General features: G+C 41.0%; 1 protein-coding gene across 2 annotated transcripts in view; it reads right to left on the bottom strand.

The window, feature by feature from the left end:
- LOC102312812 (protein shisa-6) overlaps window positions 1-23,291 on the bottom strand; it is an 85,802-nt gene extending 62,511 nt beyond the window's left edge. For both annotated transcript variants that reach the window (XM_005924173.3, XM_005924174.3), the window contains exons 1-5: window positions 23,028-23,291; window positions 21,648-22,585; window positions 16,343-16,500; window positions 9,476-9,571; window positions 8,997-9,065 (exon numbers count right to left, since the gene is read on the bottom strand). In XM_005924173.3, coding sequence (XP_005924235.1) covers window positions 8,997-9,065; window positions 9,476-9,571; window positions 16,343-16,500; window positions 21,648-22,216 — 892 coding nt within the window. In that variant the 5' untranslated portion in view covers window positions 22,217-22,585; window positions 23,028-23,291. The remainder of the gene's footprint in view (window positions 1-8,996; window positions 9,066-9,475; window positions 9,572-16,342; window positions 16,501-21,647; window positions 22,586-23,027) is intronic.
- Window positions 23,292-25,146: the final 1,855 nt, after the last annotated feature.

Below are 25,146 nucleotides of genomic sequence, written 5' to 3'. Positions count from 1 at the left end.
CATTTAAGTTTTTGGTAGGCTAGCGACAACCAGGCCTGTGGTGTTTTTCCAAATTCTTAATTTCATATTTCTTGGTGGCTCAAACCAAATTTTATCGCTTATACAAATTTTGGTGACGGTGTGGGCGAAGTTAACACAACGAAGAACGTAACATCGCATTCACAGGGAAATGATGAAATCAAGACAATATATAGGAGAATCAAAAGAACTGAAATTTATAATAAATGCTTTTAAAAAAATCTTAATGTTAATAATGAAGACAGACAAATATTATTATAGCGAGAAAGACTTATTTATGTTCCTGTGACTTTACTTCCAAATTAACTGCAGAAGACTGCAGCTTTTACCTCATTTCTCAATCCAACATGTAAATATAGTGCATTTAAACTGAGTTAAAATAATAGCTGACAGTGTAAGTGTCTCTCACAGACAAATGTTTCTAATGGGCTCTTCTTTTAAAAATGGAGTTTCTATGACAATATAATCCCATGGTGGCCCAGCAATATTATGCAAATAAACCAATTACTCTTTGGAATAAAAGCAGATTCATTTTTCTGCATAAATACACAATGCAAAAATAGTCCATTTAACCTTGTTACCACCTGCTCCTCTCATCTCAGTAAACAACCGCAGCAAAGGCCGTATGACCCTGACAACATGTTGAATATTTTATTCCACCCCACTATGCTGAAAAAGGTGTCTGATAGTGAGAGTAGCGCAGTTTGCCTTTACAAGATTTGTGCGTTTAGGTTCATATGTAAAGCAGAGCAGGATGAAACGCTGCAGGGATAAGGCACTTGTATTTCGCCCGATGTGATGCCTTGCCTTTGAGTCTCAGCCCTTTGAATGCTCTGATCATCTTAATGCAGCAGGTTTGATGCTGCGTCTACACCTGGATCCCACGCCACGTCTGCCATTTGTATAGATGTGACCAGCTGGGAGATGAGCTGTGGCTTGTAAGTAAGTGTGCAAAAGACGAGACTTGATGAAAAACAAAGCAGCTTCTTCTTTTTTTTTTAATCTAGTCGTATTTCCTGTAGAAAACCAGCAGCATTGCCGTGCTCTGTTTCACCACCTGCGAAGACTATACATCAGATGCTGCTGGTAGCCCTGCTGGTTTTAGATAAGTGTTGGGATGGGAACTGGTCTGTGTGGGCAGAACACAGCGGGTCTATCACAGACTTTCCTGCCCTTGTAATAGAAGTCCTGTAGCTCTGTAAGCCCAGTAACTCTGTGACATATAGCGGTCGTGGAACATCTCAGATCTTGTATCTTTTATAAAATAATAAATATGAAGATTGGAAGGAAGCATATTAATCGGTTGAAAGAAACAGTAGCTCTTATCAAAAGGCTTAGCCATGTTGTCAAACAATTTGCAGTGATCTTTTTACAGTTTCAATTTTTTTATTTTAATCTTACTGTAACAAACCACATCTTGTTGTTCATGATGTCGCTCTACAAGGTGAGGAATTCAGTTACCAAACACACAAACACAGGTACATGTTAGGGCTCCTGAAGATATTTATCTATGCCAGAAATGGTGACATCATCACGTTGCCTAGCAACCGCCTACCTATGGGCTGAAACGACTCATTTTTGCACATACAACAGCTTATATAGGCATAATATTTTAATTTCATAATAATAATAATGTTTATATTCACATAACTTGAATTTTATGATATTGATGCTGCTTGTAGCCTCCTAACAACAGAGCATGAGCATGCACTATTGTTAAGTTAATGTTGGGAAAAGACTAATTGTGGAACAAACTGTCGTCAAAGCATGTAATGATTGATGAAAAATAACTGCAAAGTCAATAAAAACGGAGTCATTTACCAAAATGTGAGCACAGTCTGGTTTTCCTTTACCACCCTGCACACCAGTCTGAAGGCCGGCACTGAATGAAATGTTCTTGTTGTTATTTGGACAGTCTTATGTAAATAGGCAGCATCACTTTTGCTTATCATTATGAGTGTAGTGTCGATGCACAATGTAGTAGCTATCGAAAAATGATACCAGCAACATTTTGATTGGTGCCTGTGACCCTCACTGAGCATGAAATCTGCCAGAAAATTGAAGGCTTGGTTGAGCAAGAAAAGGCTGTTTTGGTTTAGCAGGTAGCTGAAACGGTACACACTGGGAAAAACAAAATAGATTTACTGTTGAAAAATATTTCCATTTCCAGAAGCAGCAAAAAGAAAAAACGGCAGATTTATAAGAAAAAGACAAGCTGCAGATGCAGATGATCCTTCAATTCATCTTATTTCACCACCCAGGAGCTCTGAGACGGGTAAATGCCAGAAGGTTTGCTGGGAAACATCCACCGGCTAAATGGGAGACTTACTGTACAGCTGAATGGGACATTTATTGGACTGTAGAATGGGGCACACCCACTCAGTACCAGTAGTGCAACTGTACACACTGACTTCATTGACTATTACTAACAGAATATTTTGCTTCAGAGGAATCAAAATTCTCTAAGAGACTTTCTTTCATCGCTAATTCTTTGTTTTAGACCATCTGTCTCCCTTTTAGACTCAAAAATATTATAGTTCTTTTCTTTTAGAGGAGTTTTTTTCATTTCATGCATTTTTTTTCAAGACACATTCCACAACGACTACAATCTCAACCCAGTGATATTTGGATATTTGCACCAAGACTGTCGAGGAAGCATTAAGCCTATTCAAAATCAGATATCAAAAATAATTACACATTATCAGCTCCAATCACAAACGGTGGCTGCACACTGAGGGGGGAATGCATGATCTTCTATAACCAATAAAATCTCGGTTGCTGGTGCACATCCTTATCTTTCCAGATGAAGTTGGAAACTTTAGAAAGAATTTCAAGCAGCAGCAGCAGCAGGGAGCCGTCACTGGATCCAGAAGGAGCTTGACTCACCACTGATCCCTTTGAATCAATATAAAGCGTCATAGTCTAGTTTGGTAAACATGAGTATGCAATTGGCTGATGTCACCTTACAGGATTTTATTGATCAGTGATTCTCACGTTTGACGTTTTCAGTTACTGCATGCTCAGATTTTCAGCCGCTACGAGCATCTGTAAAGACGAGCCTATATAAGGACTCGGTAATGGAGGCAAACTGGAAAGTGAAACCTACTTGGCACAATTTGACACCCCTCCATTTGTACTCACACTCAGCTACGCAGCCCCATACATGCATAGGCACAGACACACTGTAGGCCTGGAGGGATTAAAGCAAGGGGAGGTGGGAGCGCTGCAGCAGTGCGTCCCAATAAGACAAGGTCACCTTAAGTGGATTGGGATGACGGGGTGGGGAGGTGGGGGGGTTGGGGAGGTTGGAAGACAATTCCCTCAGGACGAAAACAGGGAGCAACTCATGAAAAAGTAATTAAGCAGGATGCACATCAGTGGATGCCACAGGCGGGGAAAGCAAGGAGAGAGATGAATAAGCCCCGAGGACGAGGGGGATGTTTGTACACAAGATGTCTGGGAGATGTTCGCTAAATGCACACATTGGGACTGTTTAACCTCAGAGATATTACACGTTAGCCTCAGAGTTACAGTGAGTCGACAACTATTCGGGTAACAGCAGCGAGCATATTTTAGTTCCTGCTCCTCAAACATGACTGGACCGTGTTACTGCACAGCTTTTGTGGCTGATTTACTCCATTAAACAGTATTTTAAAGCTGCAGATTTTACTTTACTAGTAGAAAATGATTGCTAATTGTTTTTAAATGTCAACAGCTGGAGGAAAACTCTTGCTGCTTACGGCACCCTTTTCTTTGTAGTCGCAACAATAAATACTGTAGCAACGTTCTCTGTTTCAAAATAGACATTTAAAACTACAGAAAAACTAATGTATGTGTAATAATTGGTAAAGTCATATAACTACTTTTGAAAGAAGTCCATCCATCTACATTCTGCTCCCTATCTGGGTCCAGGATGTGGGGGCAGCCGTCCAACCAGAGATGCCCAGAAACCCTGCTTCCTGTCACCTACACCAGCTCTTTCAGGGGGCCACTGAGGCCTTTCCAAGCCAGCTGAAAGAGACAATCACTCAGGCATGTCATGGGTCTACCCTGGGGTCTCTCCTCTAATTACCAACCCAGAGTGGGCTCTCCACCCTTTTCCAGCTGAGAACAATGGTCTCAGACTTGGAGCTGCTAATTTTCATTCTTGGCGCTTCACACTTCATGCTGCAAACCACCCCAGTGAGAGCTAAAGGCCAGCGCCTGATGAAGGACCACACCAGCAGCAAAACGAGGTCATCTTCAGCCTCTTGGCTCTGCCTAGAAATTCTGTCCATAAAACCATCCAACAGCCAGTGCAAACAGGTTTGACTGAGGACGCAGCGAAAGAAGCTGCCTCTGTAGCTAACTTGTGTAACACTGGGCGTGTACATCCATCCATCCATGGATGGTAGAAAGTCATTTTTAAAAAATGAAATAGCAATAAAAACTTGAAAAATCTACCAAAAAATGTGCTGGACCAACCAGAATAGACAGATTTGTGTCACATCAATGAGAATCTGAAGTTTAGATGTAGATCTAAGAACTGTGAGAACAAAGCTGAGCCTTTAATTCCATCACTGAGTCAAATTTCTGATACTGATGCACAAGCCAGTCAAGCTTTCTTTGAATCTTACTGTTATCTAAAGCGCTGCTGATTAATTATTTCAGATAAAAGAAAGAAGGAAAATGCCCTGAATGTCATTTTGATGTCAAATTAAACTCAGAGAAACAGGCTGAACAAAGAAGAGATCTTATTTTGAATTTTCCTTTCCTTTGGGAACATGTTCTTAGACAAAACCTTAAAATCTGTGCTACTTTGATTAAACTGACATTCCTTGACTTGCAAAAGGGAGCGCAAGCGTTTTTACTAAAGGAAGCTTTTCTAAATCAACAATGTAACAGTAGACCCTCTTGTAATTATGATGGAGTTAAACAGGAAAAATCAAATAAACTGAATTATGTTACTTTTGGCCTTAAAATAAACCACTCACCCTGCTTTCTCCTGCCTTATTTCATAACCAGACCTTATACGAAACAAATACAGTGATCACACTTCTGGATAAACCAAAACACGGAGCATCTCAACCAGTTTTATTCAGTTAAAATATTTAGAAACATCAGCTGTTTGCATCTGCTTGACTTGCATATAAACTGATATCTGGAGCTGTTAAGCAGCATCGCTACATATAATCCATCCAGCCTCACTTAGTCACTTTACCACCTGATCCGAGCACTCCTGCAGGCAAACCAGAGATGCTCGTGTGTCTCTGTGGATGCACTCAAAGCTCAGAGAGTCATGTTATATCACAGGTGCATGAATATTAATGACATTATTTGGATCGTTGTTTAACAGCTTGGTGGGACTGACGTACATTCAAATCTGTACTGTTTGTACTGTTCCTGTCACTATAGCACCCCCACACAAACAAAACAATGTTGCACACACACACAATATGGGGCGTAAGGTCAAAGTATTCATGCTTAGATATTGTCTAACGGAGTGATTGTGAATGTCTCATCCAGCCTTTTAGGCCAATAAACGCATCCAGGATGTACCTGAATAGAAAATGGACTTCTAATGAAATAGTTCTTCTTTCACTGATATAATGTGTTCAACTACTGAACCTGGTCTATGTGACCAAAGCCTTGTATCTCCAACACTGGTGTGTTTAATGGTAACTGATCCATCGAAGGTGAAGCAGGAAGGACAAAAACTATGATAAATGCAGTAAAAGATAAATAAAGGATGGAGAAAAGTAATGGAGAATGCATCGTGACAATCTAGAAAGAGTGAAAGAAAGGAACAAACTGAAAACTAAAAGAGGAATACAGGAAGAATAACACAAGGGAGAAAGGGAGAGAGGAAGCAATGAAGGAAGCAAGACCAGAAAAGGAAGGTAAGGAGAACAGAAAGAAAAGGGAGGAAGTAAAGAATGAAATGTGTAAAATTCCTCCAAACGGTCTCTGACTACAACAGAACTTGAGTAAATGAACTTTCCACCTCTTCACATGAACCAGAATTAAGGACGTGATGTCTGCCTGGAACAGCTGACCTGTGCAGATGTTCACTGTGGATGATCTTTGCTAAAAATAAATAAATAAATAAATGTTTTTGGAGCAGATTTGGAGCCAGGGCAGGATGCAGTCAGCTGTGACACGTGCACATCTGTCAGTCTACTTCCTCCTGACAGTAGCCGTGTGTTCGGGAAGTGTGTGTGTGTGTGTGTGTGGGGGGGGGGATCCCGCCGACAGCCAGCTGTTAAACGAAGACACGTATGATGGAAGCTGACAGGACCTCCGCTTTGAAGTGACAGCTACCGCCATCAGGCTGCTAAAGCGTGTCAGCTAATAGGTGCAGTGAGAGGGTGACAGGTACAGTCAGGAGAGGGTCGCTGCCTCAGACAACAGCTGAAGTGTTAGTCTTTAGTTAGAGGGATTCATCCAGTTCATGAAAGCTGACGTTTCCAGCTTTCAGAACTGCTGTTCAGTATTTGCTTTAATGACATGCGCATGCTAGCTTCACTTTCAGCATTTCTGTTGACTCGTTTTGTGTCTTTTGAAATCGATTTGCTTCTTTCATAATATTTCCAAGTAGAGTTTCTGCATTACCTCCAACTTCTTCAGTGTGTTACTGTAAGGGAGCTTCAAGGCTGAGATTTTGCCAGTTCCCAACAATAGATGTCAGCAAATTCATTATCAGTGGCAACAATTTCGCTTTACTCTTAGATTTTAAGGTTTTTCTGTGTCTGTTAAATGAAAAGCTTTTACGCATTCTGCTATATTTTATTTGGTGTTGGTTCTGTTGCTTCGGAGCAAGTCCTTCTTATCAGAAGTTAGCCTCAGGGGAAAATACGGTACTGTGCAAAAGTCTTGAGCCACCCCTCATTTCCTTTTTTTTTTTGCTTCCAAGGAGCCGGACGTTGTTTGTTTTTTTTTTTTGTGCTCTCCAGCAGGAGATCTACAGGGTTTCTGAAGGTGTTTCCAAAATATTCTGTGGACACTGTTTGTTTGTTTTTTCCTGTTAGTCATTTAAGCATTAAAAAGCCACTTAATTCAAGGAAAGATAGTATTGAGTTCACACAGACGGCAAAGAACTAACAGCTATTTAGGCACATTGTTGTCTGATGCTAACAGCCTGATGCATAAACACATGATTCGTTAGTTTTTTTGCAAAAGAAAATAATCCAGCTTCATAAGAATGAAATTGCATTTTGTCATTAGCTGAAATGTGTCAGCACGGTGTGCAATGTGCCCTTAAAACAATTGAAAAAACGTATGTACCATAACATCCTGCACACATTTCCCATTTTTCTAGCAGAATATAAAGAAATGAGGGGTGGCTCAAACCTCTTGCACAGTCCTGTACATAAAACATTCAGTGGTCATTAACACATTTAAAAAGATAATTTTTAAATTGATTAATTATCATCTCTGATCTTTATATCTGGGTTTTATTGAAAAAGCGTATCTTTTACGTATGTATATTAAGGTTTAGAGATAAATGTTCACATACATAGAGTGAAGTTGCAAACAATTTGCAATTTGAAGTCCTTTCTTGAGCTTTTCTTTATGTTGAGTACTGAGTTTTTCTGGGTATTTTTACAACAATCAATAATTTTACAAAAATCCAAATGTAACCTTTCCAGACAGAGACACACTTATTCGCTGGTTTTAGCTCAGTGAGAGTCTGTGCAGACATAACCGAGACGAGTTTCAGCGTTTCTCAGGAGACATGTTAGGACTGCGAGCTGGTCAACTCGACTGGTCCAAATTTAACTTGTTCAGGTTGTGTGAAGCTGAATGATCCAGAAATGTTCTCCCCTTTTTAACGACACTAGACTTTTTTTTTTTAATCTCACAAAGCCATTTCCACTGCACTGTCGCTCTCTCTGTCGCTCTCTATCACTGGGACTCGAAACCTATCAGGTTACAATCATCAGTTCAATCACCAGTCCTCCTGCCACCACACTTTCTAAAGGAGAAACACCTCTTGGCACATCATTGTCACTTAAAAAGACAAGCTTGCAACAAAATGTTCTTCATGGGTCTGAATTGCAGTCTCCTGAGAATTCGGATCAGTTATGATGTTAAAAGTGAGAACTTCAAAGATGAACCACACATTTTAGGTTTAAGAACTGGAAAGGATTCAATAGCAGATTCAACATTCCATAATAGAACATAAGACTAAAGACACGATTAAGAAGCAAGTATTTTCCCGATCAAAGTCACATAAAAGTCACTCATCACGTCCTGCAGCCTCGATCTTCTCTAAACGTTACCCAGCAGAGCTGTGTGTCAGAAACCAAATGTCCAAATGAGTCACGTTGGACATTAAGCACACTTCACCCTCCCAGCTCCCTCGTGCAAATAGAGCAGGTAATTATCTGGATAACTCACAGTCAGAAAGTGGGTGACATGCGACTCATCGCCATAAGCAAATTCAATATTTCCAGTAGTAATAAAACATCTGATACAGAGGATCATCTGCTGCGTGACACAGCTGAGAAAGGGCCATTTCAACCTGATTCTCCAGGAATTCACATGTGAAAACAACTAATGACATGTTTATGACCAAAGATAAGATTCTATCACACGTTAACTCAACAAAAGAAGGAAAAACAAACAAACTTCAGACTGTGAACCTTTCACTTACCTTCCCGACTGCTGAAAAGTGTTAACCCCCGGCTAGACTCTCACTTATAAGCATCAAAGCAGCCGTGCGTAGAGGTCATACAAATAAAGCCGACCAGTGTATTCATTCAGAGCTGCTGTCAAACAGCCACCAGCAGAAATCCAAGGGCTCTGAGAACCACCTCCCATAGAATAAATAAAATATTACAACTCTGGCACTGTACACCCAGTGACTGAGCTGTGATTATCGGCCAAGGGCACTCCACTGATCCGTGTGTGTGTGTGAAGTGTGAGCAACTTCTCTTATCAGGTGTGAGCAGAAAACAGGTTGTGTGGCTGGAAAATGGAAGATTTAGAGAACATACCGTAGGACATGGGGATGTCCAGATCGCCCTGCCAGGACATCTGCCCCGATTCGTCTATGGAGTGCTGCGCTATAAAAACACAACAGGCCTCTTGTTTACGGCTCATTCTTAATCTAATGCTCCTTACAGGACAATAGGAGGGAAATCTACAACTGTGCCATGCTACGTTCACACTGGCTGCCTACAGAGTTGGAAAGTGTTACTTTGTCATTGGAAGTGTGGATTTAATCATAGATAAGAAATGTGTGTCTGTGTGGGAACTTTGCAAAATGTCACTTAAAGCCATTATGAATTGTAGCGTCCAGTTTCCACTGAGCTGAAACAAAAGTCACATTCTTTGACTTTTTTTTTTACTGCGCAGTCCTGCACACAGTCATTTGGCAGAAAGAGCTCGACAGCACGGCACAGCGAGTGAAATGATTGTTATTCTGCACTTCACTGTACTGTGAAGTGAAAAACAGATAATGAGGATGGACTACCTTTCAAGTGGCCACGTCCAAGTGTGACAAACCCAGAGGAGATGAAGTTGTGCATGTCTTGGCCTCCGCTGCGCAGGTTCTCTTTTCCGTAATGTCCTGGTGAGACAAAGATTGTGGAAAATTAATATTTCAGCAACAAATTTGAGAGTTTAAAGGACGTGCTGTGTACTGTGCCTCAAGTTGAGACACAGGCTTCGTGATGCAGACTCAGATAAGCTGACATCATCTGTTTCACAACTCAAAAGGCAGTTGCATCATCATGTTAAGACTGACAACTGTTAAGTGAATCCTTCCCTGCTGTTACTGATCTCTTCATTTGTTCGATCCTCTACTGGTGAATATCTTAGTGTTCGGAGGACCTAAGGAAGATACACAAAGTGTCTGACATATTTCACATTCAGTTATTTTCCAAGTTTGTCGTCACTGTTGGAGCAGCAGAGCTGCTCGATATCCTGGATTCTCCAAAGATTATGAAAAGTTACATGAAAAGTAAAGTAAAAATATGGATTATTGTGCACTTCTTGGGCCAGCTGGCATTCAAAACATTCATATTGTGACAATGGTGACTTTTTAGTATTCATAGCTGCAAGTGTGCTGTGAAGTCTCATTCATTTTTCCTCTAATAACATTATGAGACTCACAAGTTGAAAACCTTGGCCAACAGAAATCCTGCAGATTACATCGATGCGAAAACGGAACCAAACAAATGGTAAAATATTTGAAATCTTTCGAATATTTGTACATGCACGTGAACTAAAAGACCGTACTTTAGTTTAAAATGTCATTTAATTTTGAGAGCCATCTGAAAATCTACAAAAAAAGTCCCAAACAACTTTTGAATTCTGGTTCTGTTTTGTGAGCAGCAATGACAGTAACAATGTTACTCAAGATAATTAAAATGACTGAAGTCAGATAAATTGGACCAACGAATGCCGAAACACAATTTTCCTCTTCAGAGTCAGTCGCTCACTCCTTCACAGATCAGTGCTCTCAAGACAGTTTGCTATTGGCTACCAGAGCAACATCGCCAAAGTTCAACTCACCTGAATTTACTTGACCCCCTCAGGTAAATCCATTGATTAAAAACGCTCTATTGGAAAGAATTTAACAGAAACATTTCACCATGTTAAATGCTGGTGTGGCTGCGCTTCTGAACTAAGGAGAGTCTGCAGTGAATTCCCAGCTGTTTCTGCCATTTTATAAAAGAGCAGCCGCAGATGACAAGAATACTAAACAGGGATAAAATGGCAAAACTGGCAAAACTGACTCTCAGGTGGGTTGATTAGCTTGTCAATATGCATTGCTTAAGGATGCCAGAAATGGAATCAGCAGATTTCAAGGTTTCATATTTCCTCTTTTCAGTGGCCCTTTGTTTTTTCTGAAGTAGCTGAAAGCCTTTGATAAAACTGCAGAGGTTTTGGAACCTTAGTAAGGACAGAACTGGGTTTTCATATAATTCAGACTAGATTAAAGTCTTTAAGACTTTTGGAGGCGTATGTGTAAGAATGATCAATGTTAAAGCTTAAACCCTATTTGTGTTAAAAGATCTGTAATCGGTGATTTCCCCTCATCGGGATGAACACGGGTGTAACTGAGAGCCTGGTGTGAACACAAAGGAGAAACCCAAGGTGTCTGCTAGCACCGTGGCAGTGTTGAGTGTTCCTGTCTCCCACAAAGCTGCCTAAAAGAAAATTAAAAATGGCAGCATTAATTAACAGATGAAAACGTTTAAAAAAAACAAACATGCAAACTCGTAGAGGTGGTTCATCAAACAGCTTCTCCTCCTCCTCCTCTCTGCTCTCGGTTCGCACCTCTCTGCATTAACTAGCAAAGAGTTAAATGCCTATTTCTCCAAAGAGCCACTTCAAAGTCAATAACATCACTCAGACCTTTGGGCCAGGGGAAGCGGAGATCGAACAGCATTTCAAATTATCATAATGAGAAGAAACAAGTGGGAGCATTAGGCCTGGTCTTCATCACGCCTCGGCAACACAGCTCGTTTGTTTCCTTTTATCAAACCCAGAGGATGACTAAAGCCTGATTACTGACGCACTTTGACCACCACTGTTAGTTTGAGACCTTGAAAGAAATCAGGAAATATCCGAGGATGGGGGGCAGCATTTTTCACTCCTTTTAGTGCCTGATTTTTAATACTGCTCTCTCTGTGCAGATATGAATGCTGTACTATAGCTATGTTTATTTTTTCTCACAGGGTGAAATGTTGATGATTCACAAGTTCTGTACACTCAAAGGAAAACACCTAAAACACTAAAACCATGAGCTGGAGACGCTCACCATGATATAAATTGCTCCTGCGAGGCAGCCTGAGCCTAAAGCTGCTTCTATTTATTATTTTATTTTATTTCTACTTGATGTGTTTGCAAACTTTGACTGTATGACTCCCTCTATTTATATGAAACTCCAGCCTGAAATAGTTTGGCTTACTCTTATTTAGTTTTAAAGGGTTACTTATAGCAGCAGGATCCATATGAGTGTCACCAAAGCAAAATGGTTCCCACACATTTGTTATACTTGGAATACCAAATATAGTGGTATCTTCATTTTTTTACAATTGTTAATTATTCCTGAAGCTGAGATGGAGTGTGTCAGGACCTAAAAGTGTGACATTTCACCTCCATGAAATATAGAGAAGCATAAAAGGGCATCGACATGTTGAGTTGCACTGCAGCTGCTGGGACGTTTAAAAACATGTTGCTTTAAGGTGTGTTCTGGCCAAAAACTAAGGTTAACCTTGTTTCCTTTGGGCATATGTTACTGCTACAGATAATGCACTAAATATACAATGTTTTAATATTTGTCTTCAGGCCAGCTTCTTGCTGTTATCATGTTCCAGTTTTGCTCCAAATAGTTCTGGGTCAAAATTCTAGGGACATTTCAGATTTTGTTACCACTGGACAGAAATAAACAGACTATTTCCCCCAGTTTGCTAAGCTAATCTAACTAGATGCTGGTTGCAGAGATTGATATCCTATATAAACAGATGAAAATGGTATCAGTCACCTGATTAAACAAATAAACAAAATCAAACTCTTTATTCAGAGCAGCATTTGTCTTTTTCCTCAAAAACCATCTGCGTGCAGAAAATGTTTTCTCTTGCATTGTTCAAAGCCTCTGAATCTGCTCACCAGGACAGCCGATTCATCTGGCATCTTGACCTGACACCGAGGTTTCTAGTTTGAAAAGGTGATTGTGCTCATTAGTCCTGCAGGAGGATGTACAATTACCCATATGAGCAAAAATCAAATGTCCCTCACCTACAGAAAACCTTCACAGAGGAGGCAACAACAGACTGAAGATGGAAACAGAGTGCAAGGTGTTGACAGTTTTGTCAGGTAGCAGTCCCATGCACCACCTTTGGAGCGCTGACAGTGAGCCAGGCCTTATTAGCCCATATCAGTGCTGGGCCACACTAATTCTCTTGTGGCTGAATGTGAACAAATCCCTCCAGCCAGGGTTAAAAATGCGGTGCAACGTTTTCTCGGGGGAGTGAAAGCTGTTAAAGCAGAGGATTAATGTCTTTTGTATTCACCACAGTGGGTTCCTTCCCATATACAGTTATATCTGAATGTCAAGTAAAATAACGGAGTACAAGTATAATACATATAATACAGACACAGTTTTTTGCTACTCTTCAAGCAAACTGATGCAATGACATCATCTTTTGAAAGTTTCAGCCCAAAGTTGTTTCCATCAAAACTAAGATGAACCCAGTTGCAGTAAGTGTCCTGAAAGGATGATTTCATTCTCCGTGTGGAAAGTGTGGAAGACATTTGTCGCCTATTTTCGCAGCAACATAGAAACTTTAGAGGACAAAATGAGAGTAGAGAACAAAACTTCAGGAAATTGAAGTGATAATGCTCACTCTGGGACAGTTCTTGAGGGGTACTATCCTCACCAGAAGACACACTCCATCAGCATCATATCTTGATAGGCTATAATACAGTTTCTCCTCCGGAACAGCAAGTGCGATTTGCTCATAACGCACTGCTGATGTTTCGAGTTCACATCCAGAACACAACTTGCTACACGTCATAAACCTCTTTTAATGAGTTTCCCCCCCTTTTTTCTAACTCTGTCCTTTTTTGGGGGGGAGATATGACTTGGCTCTTGTAGGCTTATAATTCTTTGAAGGGCTATTTTTTTAATCACAACATATAAAGACAGTGATAAAAAAGATTAAGAAGAGAGAATGAGCTTCATACTGTTAGAGCCCATCCGCTGAGTGTAGCTTCTTCTGAGTATATTTTATTCTCTTTCATGGTTGTATATCAGTGTTTCACAGAAGTCTATTCAAATCTGTCTTCATTCTCTCTGCCCATTAACTCTGATTTGTTGCAGCGATCCAGAGGATGGTTTCAGGCTGCCAAAAGAATACTGCACCTGTGGGATCATCAACATCTTTCTTTCTTTTTCTGCTTAAATAGCTGGCTTAAATAGTAAACACCATGAGGTCAAGGAAAGGATGAAGCAGGAATTCAAGTTCATCTACTGTTTGAAACAGACGAGCAGTGAAGAAACATGAAATGTAAATTGCTCCAATAGAGTCCAAGGATAAAAATATAGAACTAAAACATAAACATGTCCTCTTTAGCTCAGACCTCTTCTACTACTTTAAAATTACTGCAGTGTTTTGTTGTCGCCCTCATAAAAACTTACATTTCCTCAGTTTCTCGATATAATGAAAACCAAACGCAGTCTTATGAGACGTGTGTGTTTTGTGCATAAACTGATCTGTCTTTGTAATGTTCTGTAAAGCTAACAATAATTATGATAATGAAAATAAAGCCGCATGCTGCCAAGCAGCAACAAACTCTCCCCATTCTTCTGGTGTAAATGAGTGGGCTCACAAATCCACATACTTAACAGTAGTAGTAATAATATGTTGCAATACATCGTGTAAATGCTCGCACTAACACTGTAATACTTAAAAGAGATAGTTTTCCTCATTTTAAATTCCCATCACTGTCCAAAATTTCAGCCATCTCAACATCCGTCATCCTCCTTAAGGTCACCATTCACCCGTTCACTGGGAGGTCTTCTGTTCACACAGCAAACAATAGCCGGGTAATAAAACACGGGTTTCATAATTTACCAACATCTTTTCTGTGGGTGTTACCATATACTGAAGAACGTTATGTGTCACTTTGTGAATCACACACAGACTAGTCCTTACACGGTGTTTGTACTCACACAAACAGACACTGAAGCTTATTCTAAAAGCTGCTTCAATGTTTTATCAAAGCGGATGAGCTTTTAAACTTACCCCTAGTGCATTGCTGCTACTTTGGCGTCACTTCTGCCTGTTTCAGGTTGGTAACTAGTAAATGGCCTGTATTTGTGTAGCGCTTTTCTAGTCCCTAAAGACCCCAAAGCGCTTCACACAACCTGTCATCCACCCATTCACACACTGGTGATGGCAGCTACATTGTAGCCACAGCCACCCTGGGGCGCACTGACAGAGGCGAGGCTGCCGGACACTGGCGCCACCGGGCCCTCTGACCACCACCAGTAGGCAACGGGTGAAGTGTCTTGCCCAAGGACACAACGACCGAGACTGTCCAAGCCGGGGCTCGAACCGGCACCCTTCTGATTACAAGGCGAACTCCCAACTCTTGAGCCACGATCGCCAGGGTTAAACCTAGAATTGGTTTATGGTTTAGGCAATAGTCTCAGGCTTGGTTGTGATGTTTAAAGAATGCATTAATGCCAATAAAGATTGTCAAACAGACATGCATGTGTGTATGTGTGCCTCTCCCGCAGGCTTCCTGGCTTTCACAACTTTTTGAACCAGTGCTGCAGCTTATACGCCAAATTACTACTGCATCAGAAAGTGATTGTATTAGCTCAACCTTGACAAATAAAATGCAGTTTATTACTTTAAAGATACACTCACTAATTCAGTTATAAGTTCCAGTAGCAAAGGCAATATCTCAGAAAACATCCCCCTGGGTCTCGGCTGTTGTTTTGAGAGCTTATGAAGTTCACCTTTGAATCCCAAAGCAGAGCAAAATGGCAACAAATTATAGGAAAATGATGGAAAAGAACGTACACTGTATTATTTTCGACCATGTGAGTTGGTGATTACGTGAGACGTGATTTACTTTTCTTTCTTGTTTGCTTTTCTTTTGTAAAACACAAACTTATAGGCTTGTGTTGCTTCTCCTGTCTGTTGGAGCGGTTCCATTTCAATCATATATGCCAATGAAATCAAGTCATTCTGTAGCAGAAAATGAGTCATGCTCTGATATCCTGCTACTCAGTATGAGCTCTCCTCTGACACTTCATGTTGGGTGGTGGTGCTGATGGAGAAAATGGTGAAGGCAGAATGACACCAGAGTAAAACATAACACTACGGAATCTGGGACACCATACTAGGGCACTTAGCAAACAAGCTAATCCCTGGAGCAGGGATCTGGAGACCAACCAGATAAAAGTAGCAGGAACAGCGTTACACCAGAATTATCTCTGGACAAAAAGCTGGCGTAATCCCGCAGAACATAATAGTTTACGACTCAATTTTTAGCCAATGCTGAGTAGGCTTATGCAACCTTAGCATGAGGAAGAGGAGAACTCAGACAGAGGATTGTGCTTCATTTATGCACCTCCGTGAGTGCTGGCTCTACAGAGCAACTCAAGAAAAAGGATTTGTTTCACTGGACGCCAATCACAGGACGCTGTGGCAGATTAACCAGAGCAAAGGAGGTCTCTGTTTACGCCTGTACGTCACAACATCGTAAAGCTGGATTTGTAAATGGACGTACGGTGAGAGCTACACATGAAGCCAGTTATTTGGCCTTCACACACACACACACACACACACTCTATTTTACAGTCAGTGTCACCTACCGTGGTTTGCTGCCTTGGTGTGAACAGGTGTGTAATGATTCTTCAAGGTTCTGACCGGTGTCTCATCTTTGGGGGACCCGTCAAGCGCTGCGATGTTTTCGTGCTCATACTGAGATATGGGAACCGGTCCTTGTTGTCTCAAAATGTCAGCCAGGGCTCTGAAAGGAAACCGCAGTGATGTTAAAAACATGAACTGATATGTTCTCGTTTCCAACTGCCAACATTTTCTTTTCTTAGCTCTTCTTAATTTGTTTAGCTGCAGCTTCAGTTTGAGCCACAGAGGTTTGGGGCAAGGCGAAAAGGAAATCCTAATTACATCCACAATCACGAGGGAGTCAGGTGGTCAATAAAGCAATGCACACGATACAGAGTGTTATTTGTACCGGACTCAAGCTCGAGGCCTGTTTGCAAAGCGATAAATCCGTGTCTTTTCTTTGCAGCCGCAAAATAAAAGTGATATTTCACTAATTCTGCTTCCAACTTTTGGAGGCTCAGTGTCTGCCTCTGACACGGAGTGCCAGCAGTGCGCTTTCTTAGAAGAAATGAAAGGGCAATTTAACTGTGTCAATGTCAACCTAAAGGAACCACATAGTCCACTTTTCCATAACTCTGTGACTTTGGGAGATATACTGTATATTAATAGCATTTCCCTTCCAGGATGAGCACACTTTAGCTGTTTCGTTTTCACAGACAGAGGCGACCTGATTTTGCATTGTCCCAGTTGATACCTCATTGCGTGCAGCAGGAGCACATCCTGTATAGTTTGCAGGAACTGACCCAACTTTAATCAGGTATAAAACTGCAAAATGTGAAGGAAGCAAGTTTCACACAGCTTCTTCAAAACTGTAGGAGCAGCTGTTATAAATGTGATTACTGTTTATATGGAATATATTCTATCTATCTATGTTATTTACAAAGAAGAAGACTCAATATGTAAAAAAGTACTTGGTAAAAATAAAGTCCTAAAAGTAAGTTACAAGTTTAGATAAACTTTGTGCCATGATTACATGAGCTCGGCTATATACAATATTCATAAAAGCTCGTGTAAAGAAGAATCTTTTAGGATACAATAAGAAAAAAATTTGGAGCAAGAATAATCAGTCAAAGATGCATAATCCAATCTGATCATATTTTACAGTCAGAACATTAGAGATTTTAAAATGAAGGCAGCCTCAAAATGAACTGAGAAAAATAATTACTGTGGTAAACCAAGTTTTACAATAGTAATTACAAAGGGCCAAGAATCGATCCTTGGGGAACACCGCAATTAAACTCACCTACTGTTGTTAGAGATCTAATAGCAACACTGTGTATGTAACAACTTTAATATAAAGGATAGGTATAATATTGCATATGTTTTCTTGTTGAACTGAACTGAAAGCAAAAATCCTCCAATTTCAGTGATTTACGTGAACGTGAGTGAGTCGAACTGTTGTAAGACGCCTTTCATTTGTCTTTGAACATCTACAAAGTTACAGGTGATCTGTGCAGGGTTAGATTTGAATAAGAATGTGTTTAGCCACATGCTAAACAGTAACAATTATGGAAACTTGGAGCTTTTACATTTCAAATGAAGTCTCGTCCTTATTGATGTTACACGTTTTCTGATAAAACTGTCATATAAAGGGTTTGAACATTAACCAGACTCCGCTCCCAAACCCTAGATGTGGTCTCCCGTGTCCTGGTGGATGTGAAGAGGTAAGTCAAACCAACCGCCCTGCACCGCGCTGCCCCAGACGCTCACAAGCACCAAATGTGTAACTAGCATAAATTGCATCTTGTTTTTTTTTTCCGAGAAAAGCGATCAATAAAACTTTAGCTCTCACTCACATTTCTTGCGTTTCGGTGAAGGTCACAGACCAAACAGCAAAGGTCTGCCAACAGCTCAATATTCTGCTCACATTCCTCCCTCAGTCACAGAGGTAGGAGTCTAAATCACTTTGGAGAAGCACCGGAAATTAAGAGAGACGCTCACACTTTTCAGGAGCAGGCCCTTGCCAAATATAAAGCTAATCCCATGTTCCACTACTTCTTTGTGGTCACGGCTGTCAGCATGAATGTCTGCTGCCAGCCTCTGAGGTCTATTCCAGCAGACATCATTACAACAGCTCTATGTGCCAAATGGCTGGTGAAAATAAATAAATCATAAAAAGAGGGAAAATGCTACTGAGCACCCAGCAGGCCGTGCCTCCTCGTTTAATTGTCCTCTCTCTAAACTCTCGACACCAGCCCTCATATTGAAGTGGTGACATTAAGCAGATCCACTTGAAAGTACACCCCATGGCTAGGATGGAAAAGCAGTACGAAGGCATAAATCTAAATGTTGCTTCACTTTTCAGAGTACAGACTAAAAAAAAATCTGCATCGTGATATTTGTTGTTATTTTTGTGTCCATTACAAACACAACACTGTATTATAAAGTCCATATGGATATTAAAAGCTTGCTGTGCCAGCTTTTGAAAGGAGAAAGCCAACACTCTAGCTTAAATTGAATCTATAATTGATTTGCTGAAAAGGTTTCTTTGTGTTGTTTGTCAGAGCTTGAATTTGGACATTTTCTATCAAGAACTTGTTACTTTGTTTCTCTAAGAAAGACAGCTGAGTAATCTCCCTCGACATTTTCAAATCAGCAGGCAACAAAGCTTCATGACCCGAGCATAACAATGCGCAATTATCATTAAGTCAACTTCTGGGCTCTGGAGAGAAACAAGACATCCTCTACTGCTCTGTCCAGAGTCAACTATGGATAATACGAGGTGACTCCAGAGACTATTGAACACCAGCAGTGACTAACTGACTATAATTTTTCTTTAATTGTGGGTGGAAAATGCAATTTTAGTCAAACCTACGACTAATTAAACACTATCCTTAATTATCCTTTTAATACCTGCTTCAGTGACGACGGAATATCCATCAGACATGGAAGCAATCAGCTACGTGCAAAATGTCTATCAAACAGTAAAACAGACAGTGGTTTTCCATTTTACCTTTTCTGCAGGAATGCAGACGGAGATGCATCTAAAAAGATTTTTTTAATCTCAAGGTGGAAACCAAAATTCAAAACACAAGAAATTCTATCTAACCACACACCACACGAACAATAAAAGAACCCCTACTGTAGAAATTTACTCTATAACAGCATGAGCTGATATACTACGATACCATAAAAGTCATTCCTGTGGACGAAAGCAACCTATAAAGACTTCTGTAACATTATGGCATCACAGTTACAGTCACCACACTCTGCTAAATCTTCAGAACAGTCCACCATCAGATCCTCTGTTACCTAAAATGTTTCAGCCATGAGCAAAGTAGGCCACGTGGTCTTTTGCTGGTATCTGAGGAACTGAACACCAAGTTTATTTCTTTTATCTTTAATGTCAGCACAATGCATGTCAAAACTGTGAAGCCAAATAACAAGGACATAACTATTAGATCCTTTGGTGTTTTTCCATGATGACTTTTGTGCTACTATTTGGCATAAAGTTGCTTCTAAAATGTTTCCTATCATCATTATTATTATTATCACATTATAGTTCATTGTAAAATAATAGTTCAGAAAGGCAGAATAGGCATAATTTTTTCCATTCGAAGTATCATTCAGTCTGTGTCAGGTGACATGCGATCTGTGTGCTGCCATTTCACAGACCTCTTCCAGAAAGATGGGGTGGCCACAGTGGCTCACTTCCATTTAAAGCTACAGACAGTGAAAGAGACATATTTGAAACCACAGCTGTACACATTTGGTAGCAAACATGAACAACTAGTGTGGCATTTTGAGCTATCGTGCCAAAGAGGATGATTAAAATGTAGATTTACTTTATCTGTAATCCCTTTGTTATTAAAGATAAGAAAGATAACAAAGTTTTCAGTCACTTTAGGGTTCTATGGATGGATGGATAGACAGACAGTGACAACAGTTGAAGTGAGAAATAAGCTCCCAGTGATCTTGCATCTGGCCTTTGATTTGCATAAAGTACCAAAGTTCTCAGTTTTATTCAAATAGGGAGTAGGGTCCTGCACGTTTTATCACTTAGAATGCAATGCAAAGCCTCCAGACTGCACTGCATGGAAAATAAATGAAAAATTTGGAAATGATATATCCTGCTGAAATGAACCACAGTCTGAATTTTTCCACAGTTATCTGGCTATTTCTGGGCTGCAGACAATACAGTCCTGAAAGATCAGTTATTCTTTGTAATTTATTAAGAGTCTAGCTGCAATACTCCAAGCTTTCAAATTGACAGTCATACATTTTTCAAATTATAAGAAACTGCAAGATTTTACACCCAGGTTAAAGCTTTCTATACAACAGCACACCATTTGCAGTGTTTAGCACAGCAGACTATCAAATGCACAACGGTGCCCATAATTTGGTCAGCGGAATTATTTTTAGGCAACAAAAAATGCCTTGAAGCTGAAAAAATAGACGAAGAGGTCTGATTCAGGACATAAGGATGGAAACAGAAGTCATTTGCATGGAAAATATCTTATAATTGACTTTCTGATGATGATGATGATGATGATGATGTGTGTGTGTGGGGGGGCAAACATTGCCTTTGGCCTGTTCCACACATCATACAGCAATTTGTTCAGCTTGTGACTGAAATGGCTACAGGATGTGTTTTTATGTGGCTTTAATATTCACTGAGCAATTCAGTGACCACTACTGGTGCCTCGAGGACTTAAAAAAAAAAGTCATTGCAAAAGAGACCACTCCCATCACGATGAACGTGATCACTTATAATGGTTTTCAGTGGCATTTGCTTTATTCCCTGGAGGTTTGACGGACATAAAATACCACCACCCGCCTTCAAGGATTGCCAGAGAATGGGATGTGTGCCCTGTAAAGGTATCTATGATTTTTTTTAAAGCAAATCTCTGGGGAAAAGAGTAATGGTACATGTTAAAAGGTCATGGGGTAGACTGAACCCATGATACTGAAGGTGTAAGTTATGTGCGTTACTATAGATTAGTTGATTCCCCATGAAAGCAACTATATAGATTGGGTTTTAAATCTATTGGAAGGAATTGACAGCAAAAAATCAGATTGTGAGCTGAAGTCTGTGTCAATCTGCAAAAAAGGCTTCCCCATCTGATCACTTGATAAACTGTAGTTTTAAGAATTAGTCTTAATTACTCTGACACAGGAAAACAGGTTCAGATTTATATGAGTAAACGGCACTGACAGAGTCCAGACAGGAACACAAGTGTAAAACTGAAATTACATAAAGGACATCTTTTAAAATTTATAATTTCCCAGATTGGATTGTGACAACATTAAAAAAAGAAAAAAAGATCTCACCTGTGCACGTTCATTTCCTGAGGGGGCTTCGTGGCTTTATCGTAGGCAACTTTTGCAGAAATCCCAATGGCAATGATGAGCGCAATGACCCCGCAGGTGATGTACACTGTGGTGTTGGTCTGGTCCAGCGCGGGGTCGTACGTGTCACCTGTTGGCGCCGGTGACGGGGGCTGGGTTTTGATCCAGTCCGGGGTGATGTAGTTGTTGCAGCTGTTCTGCTCCAGCCGCTTACCCCGGTCCGCGCAGCAGAAGCGCAGAAAGCAGCTGCCGCAGCAGAAGCGGTGATCGGTATTGTTGCAGGCGAACGCGTTGTCGAACTGACCGCTCACGTCGTAGTAGCCCTTACAGGTGTCGTGCTGGAACGCGACGAGCGGCGGAGCCTGGACCTGGGTGATCTTCCCCGGGACGGCGGCGGCTCCGGGGACCGCGGTGGTGCTGCCGTTGACCTCCTTCACCTTTGGGATCCTCCTCAGCGGGGTTTTGTTCTTTTTGTTGGTGGTGGCGGCGCACAGGACATTCAGAGGGTCTAAGTAAACCAAAAGAAGCAGAAGGTGCTTTATCCCCATCATTTGATGACGCGCTGGTGTTTGTTTGCTGGCCCCCACTCTCTTCTCGTTCTTCACTGAATATCACTCTTCCACTTCTTACCGGGTGGAGCTTCTTGCGGGTTTCTTCACCGCGGGTACTCCTGTCTGCGCCGAGCTCTTGATCACGGACTTTAACTGGCAGATTTTGCACTCATCGGACACGCAATGCATCTTCACACGTCGTGGTCATCCAATAAAGAGCGTGTTTTTCTTCTAAAGTTGGGTTGACCAAAGGTCTGGATTTATATCTGGACACAGATACCCGATAAATACACAGAGTCCTTCAGGGGAATCTGTCTTTGCTTTGCCACGAGCTGTTGGTCTCGAGTATGATCGGGGCTCTTAGTTACACTGTGGAGAAGAGAGGGGTTATCCATGAGAAACTTTGTCAATACAGACAGAGATAAAGCTGCGACAACCGGACCGTCTTTAAACACGCGAACACTTTCAGCACCGTGGACAGCGCCCAAGTTTCCCTTTGGTTTGCTGGAGCGCTTCAGCACCCGGAAAGTAAAAAAAAAAAACACCGACCCGTTTCTATATTCATATAATTCAAAACACCAATATCAGCTACTTTGGTTTAAAAAAAGAACCAATTCTTAATGTTGACTTGCACGGAGATCCCAAATATGCCGCTGCGTTGCGTTGTGTCGCCTCATCTGTTTCCATTTTATGCGCAAACTTTATTTCTTCCGACTTCCTGACCTGTAAAGTAACTTCTGCTCGTTTCTAAAGAGAGATAAATGGCAAATGGTCTGATTTAAAGAGAGAGAAGAAGAACATGAGGACTTACCAGGTTAACAGTGGCCGGTAACAGGGTTGTCTCAGCCACTGCCACTGAATCAAAGAGCCTCGGCAAGACAAGAGGCAAGACCTCTCTCTCCTCTCCGGCCCGCCTCCTTCCATCGCTCTCTCTCTCTCTCTCTCTCTCTCTCTCTCTCTCTCTCTCTCTCTTTCGCTCTCTGTCTTCCCCACCCACGTCACCGATACAGGTACTTCACTTAATTATCAATCATCTCTGCTCCCCTCTCCTTTGGTCATATGCCTGCAGGCTGCACTCGATAAGTCGCGAGGTGGAAAAAACACAAAGATAACAGTGTATTAGAAGTTGTCTGCAGAGGCGAGGCGCTGCTGTTGGTGTATATTCACGCATCAGTGCGCACACAAGCTGTGCGTGCGTGCGTGTGTGTGCGTGTGTGTATGTGTGTGTGTGTGTGTGTGTGTGCGTGTCTATGCAAACATGCCCCAGCTGGTTTACTTTAGAATTATAAATCAAAGCCCATCCAAGTGGAGGGGGAGGTGAGACGGATTTGGGGGCTGCAGAAATATCTTGAAGCGGGGAGGAAGTTTTAATTTGACGTTCAGAGTAAAAGCTGAATTTAGGGAAAGGGCTACTTTAAGAAAGGTTAATATTAAGCACATACATATAAGAGTATTTCAGAAATCCTGCTTTTGCAATCTGATTACTCATCCCTTCACTTTAATGCCAACATCTGACTGACATATTTGAATATTCTGTACACTGATGGGAAACAAATGACTTTAAGATGACATTTTCTCAGTTCACCGCAGCTCCCAGAAAATATTTTCTACAAATGCTGACTTGATTTTCAGGATATGCTTCACAGATCTGACAATTTAAAAGTCAAACTTGAGAATGTTTTACTAAATATGGCTTTTGGGAATCATGACTTCGGGCTGCTATTTAATTTCAGTGTTAAAGATTTTCCTAAAATCATTTTCCCATTGAAGTCATTTACTTTATTTCAAATTTCTGGCGAAATCAATGCTAAGTGATCTTTTGTGTATTTGTCTTGATGACTCTAAGCTCACTGTTTTCTACACTACTATCAAAAAAATGTAACTTTTCACTTACTGGTAATTTCACGTTTACATCATATGATACTTGGTAACCACTTATTGTTAGGGAACGATTATGTTCTAGGTCATAACACCTGATCGTGTGCTGCTTTCTGTGTTTCCAGAGTGCCAATTTTGTCCCCTTATAAAGGTGATGACACCTGAATCCTGTCACAGCCAGGATGGCCAGTGTGTTGTGGAGTGGATCCAAAAGCAGACACAGGAAAGAAAACAAAGTATAACAAAAAGCGCGCCGTTTATTTAGGCTGATGGTAAAAACAAAAACAAAGGCAAAGACGAACTGAGGAAAAGACTAAATGATAACCTAAACTGAGAACAGCTAGAATGAGACAAGAAAAGTATGACTTTAACATGAACCTGAAAAGAAGCATGAAAAATGGAGACTTGTGGATAGGGATGGGTACTGATATCCGGTGCCATTATGGCAAAGTCTGGCTGTACTTCACAGCAAAAGATACAAACTCAGCAGCAACAAGTGCTTTAAGCTGATACTGTGATACTGTCAAAGGAGGTAACACCTCGAATCTGATGAAACACCTGGCGACACATAGCGTTTTTTTTTTAAAGCCCAGAAATGCGCCGTATTTGATAGCTTGCTGCGAGACCTCACACCGAGCACATCTACTGCGGGTGGGTTGCCTGTTATCGGACCCGGAGTTAGCAACATCCCCCAAAAACCCGAAGAGGAGAGTCCTGGCCCCTAGCCCTGCCAGTGTAGCAGAAATGATGAGGATGATGATGCAGCAGCAGCCGTTCTTCTCTGCGTGAGTAGCTTAATGTTGTTCGTGTGTAATTTACGTTGAGTAGGCTAACCACGTTATTACATTAATGCATGTAAGGTGAACTAGCAAACACCGTGATAGTTACATGCAGCTGTCTTCTTGTTTGATGGCAGATACTCCCTTCACCCTGGCCAAAAAGGCTAAAAGGACCAAAGAAAAAGTGGAAAACAGCTAAACATGAGAGGATTTTGGACAAAGTTTGTGTTTTTTCCATTGTTTAAGCACTGCTTCCAGCCAATAGTGATGCCA

The sequence above is a fragment of the Haplochromis burtoni genome, unplaced genomic scaffold (genome assembly GCF_018398535.1).
Source record: "Haplochromis burtoni strain Fernald_Lab_line unplaced genomic scaffold, NCSU_Asbu1 Contig_68, whole genome shotgun sequence".
Taxonomy (NCBI): Eukaryota; Metazoa; Chordata; class Actinopteri; order Cichliformes; family Cichlidae; genus Haplochromis; species Haplochromis burtoni.
Note: the sequence above shows the minus strand (reverse complement) of the source record. Positions and strands in the feature narration are given on the sequence as shown.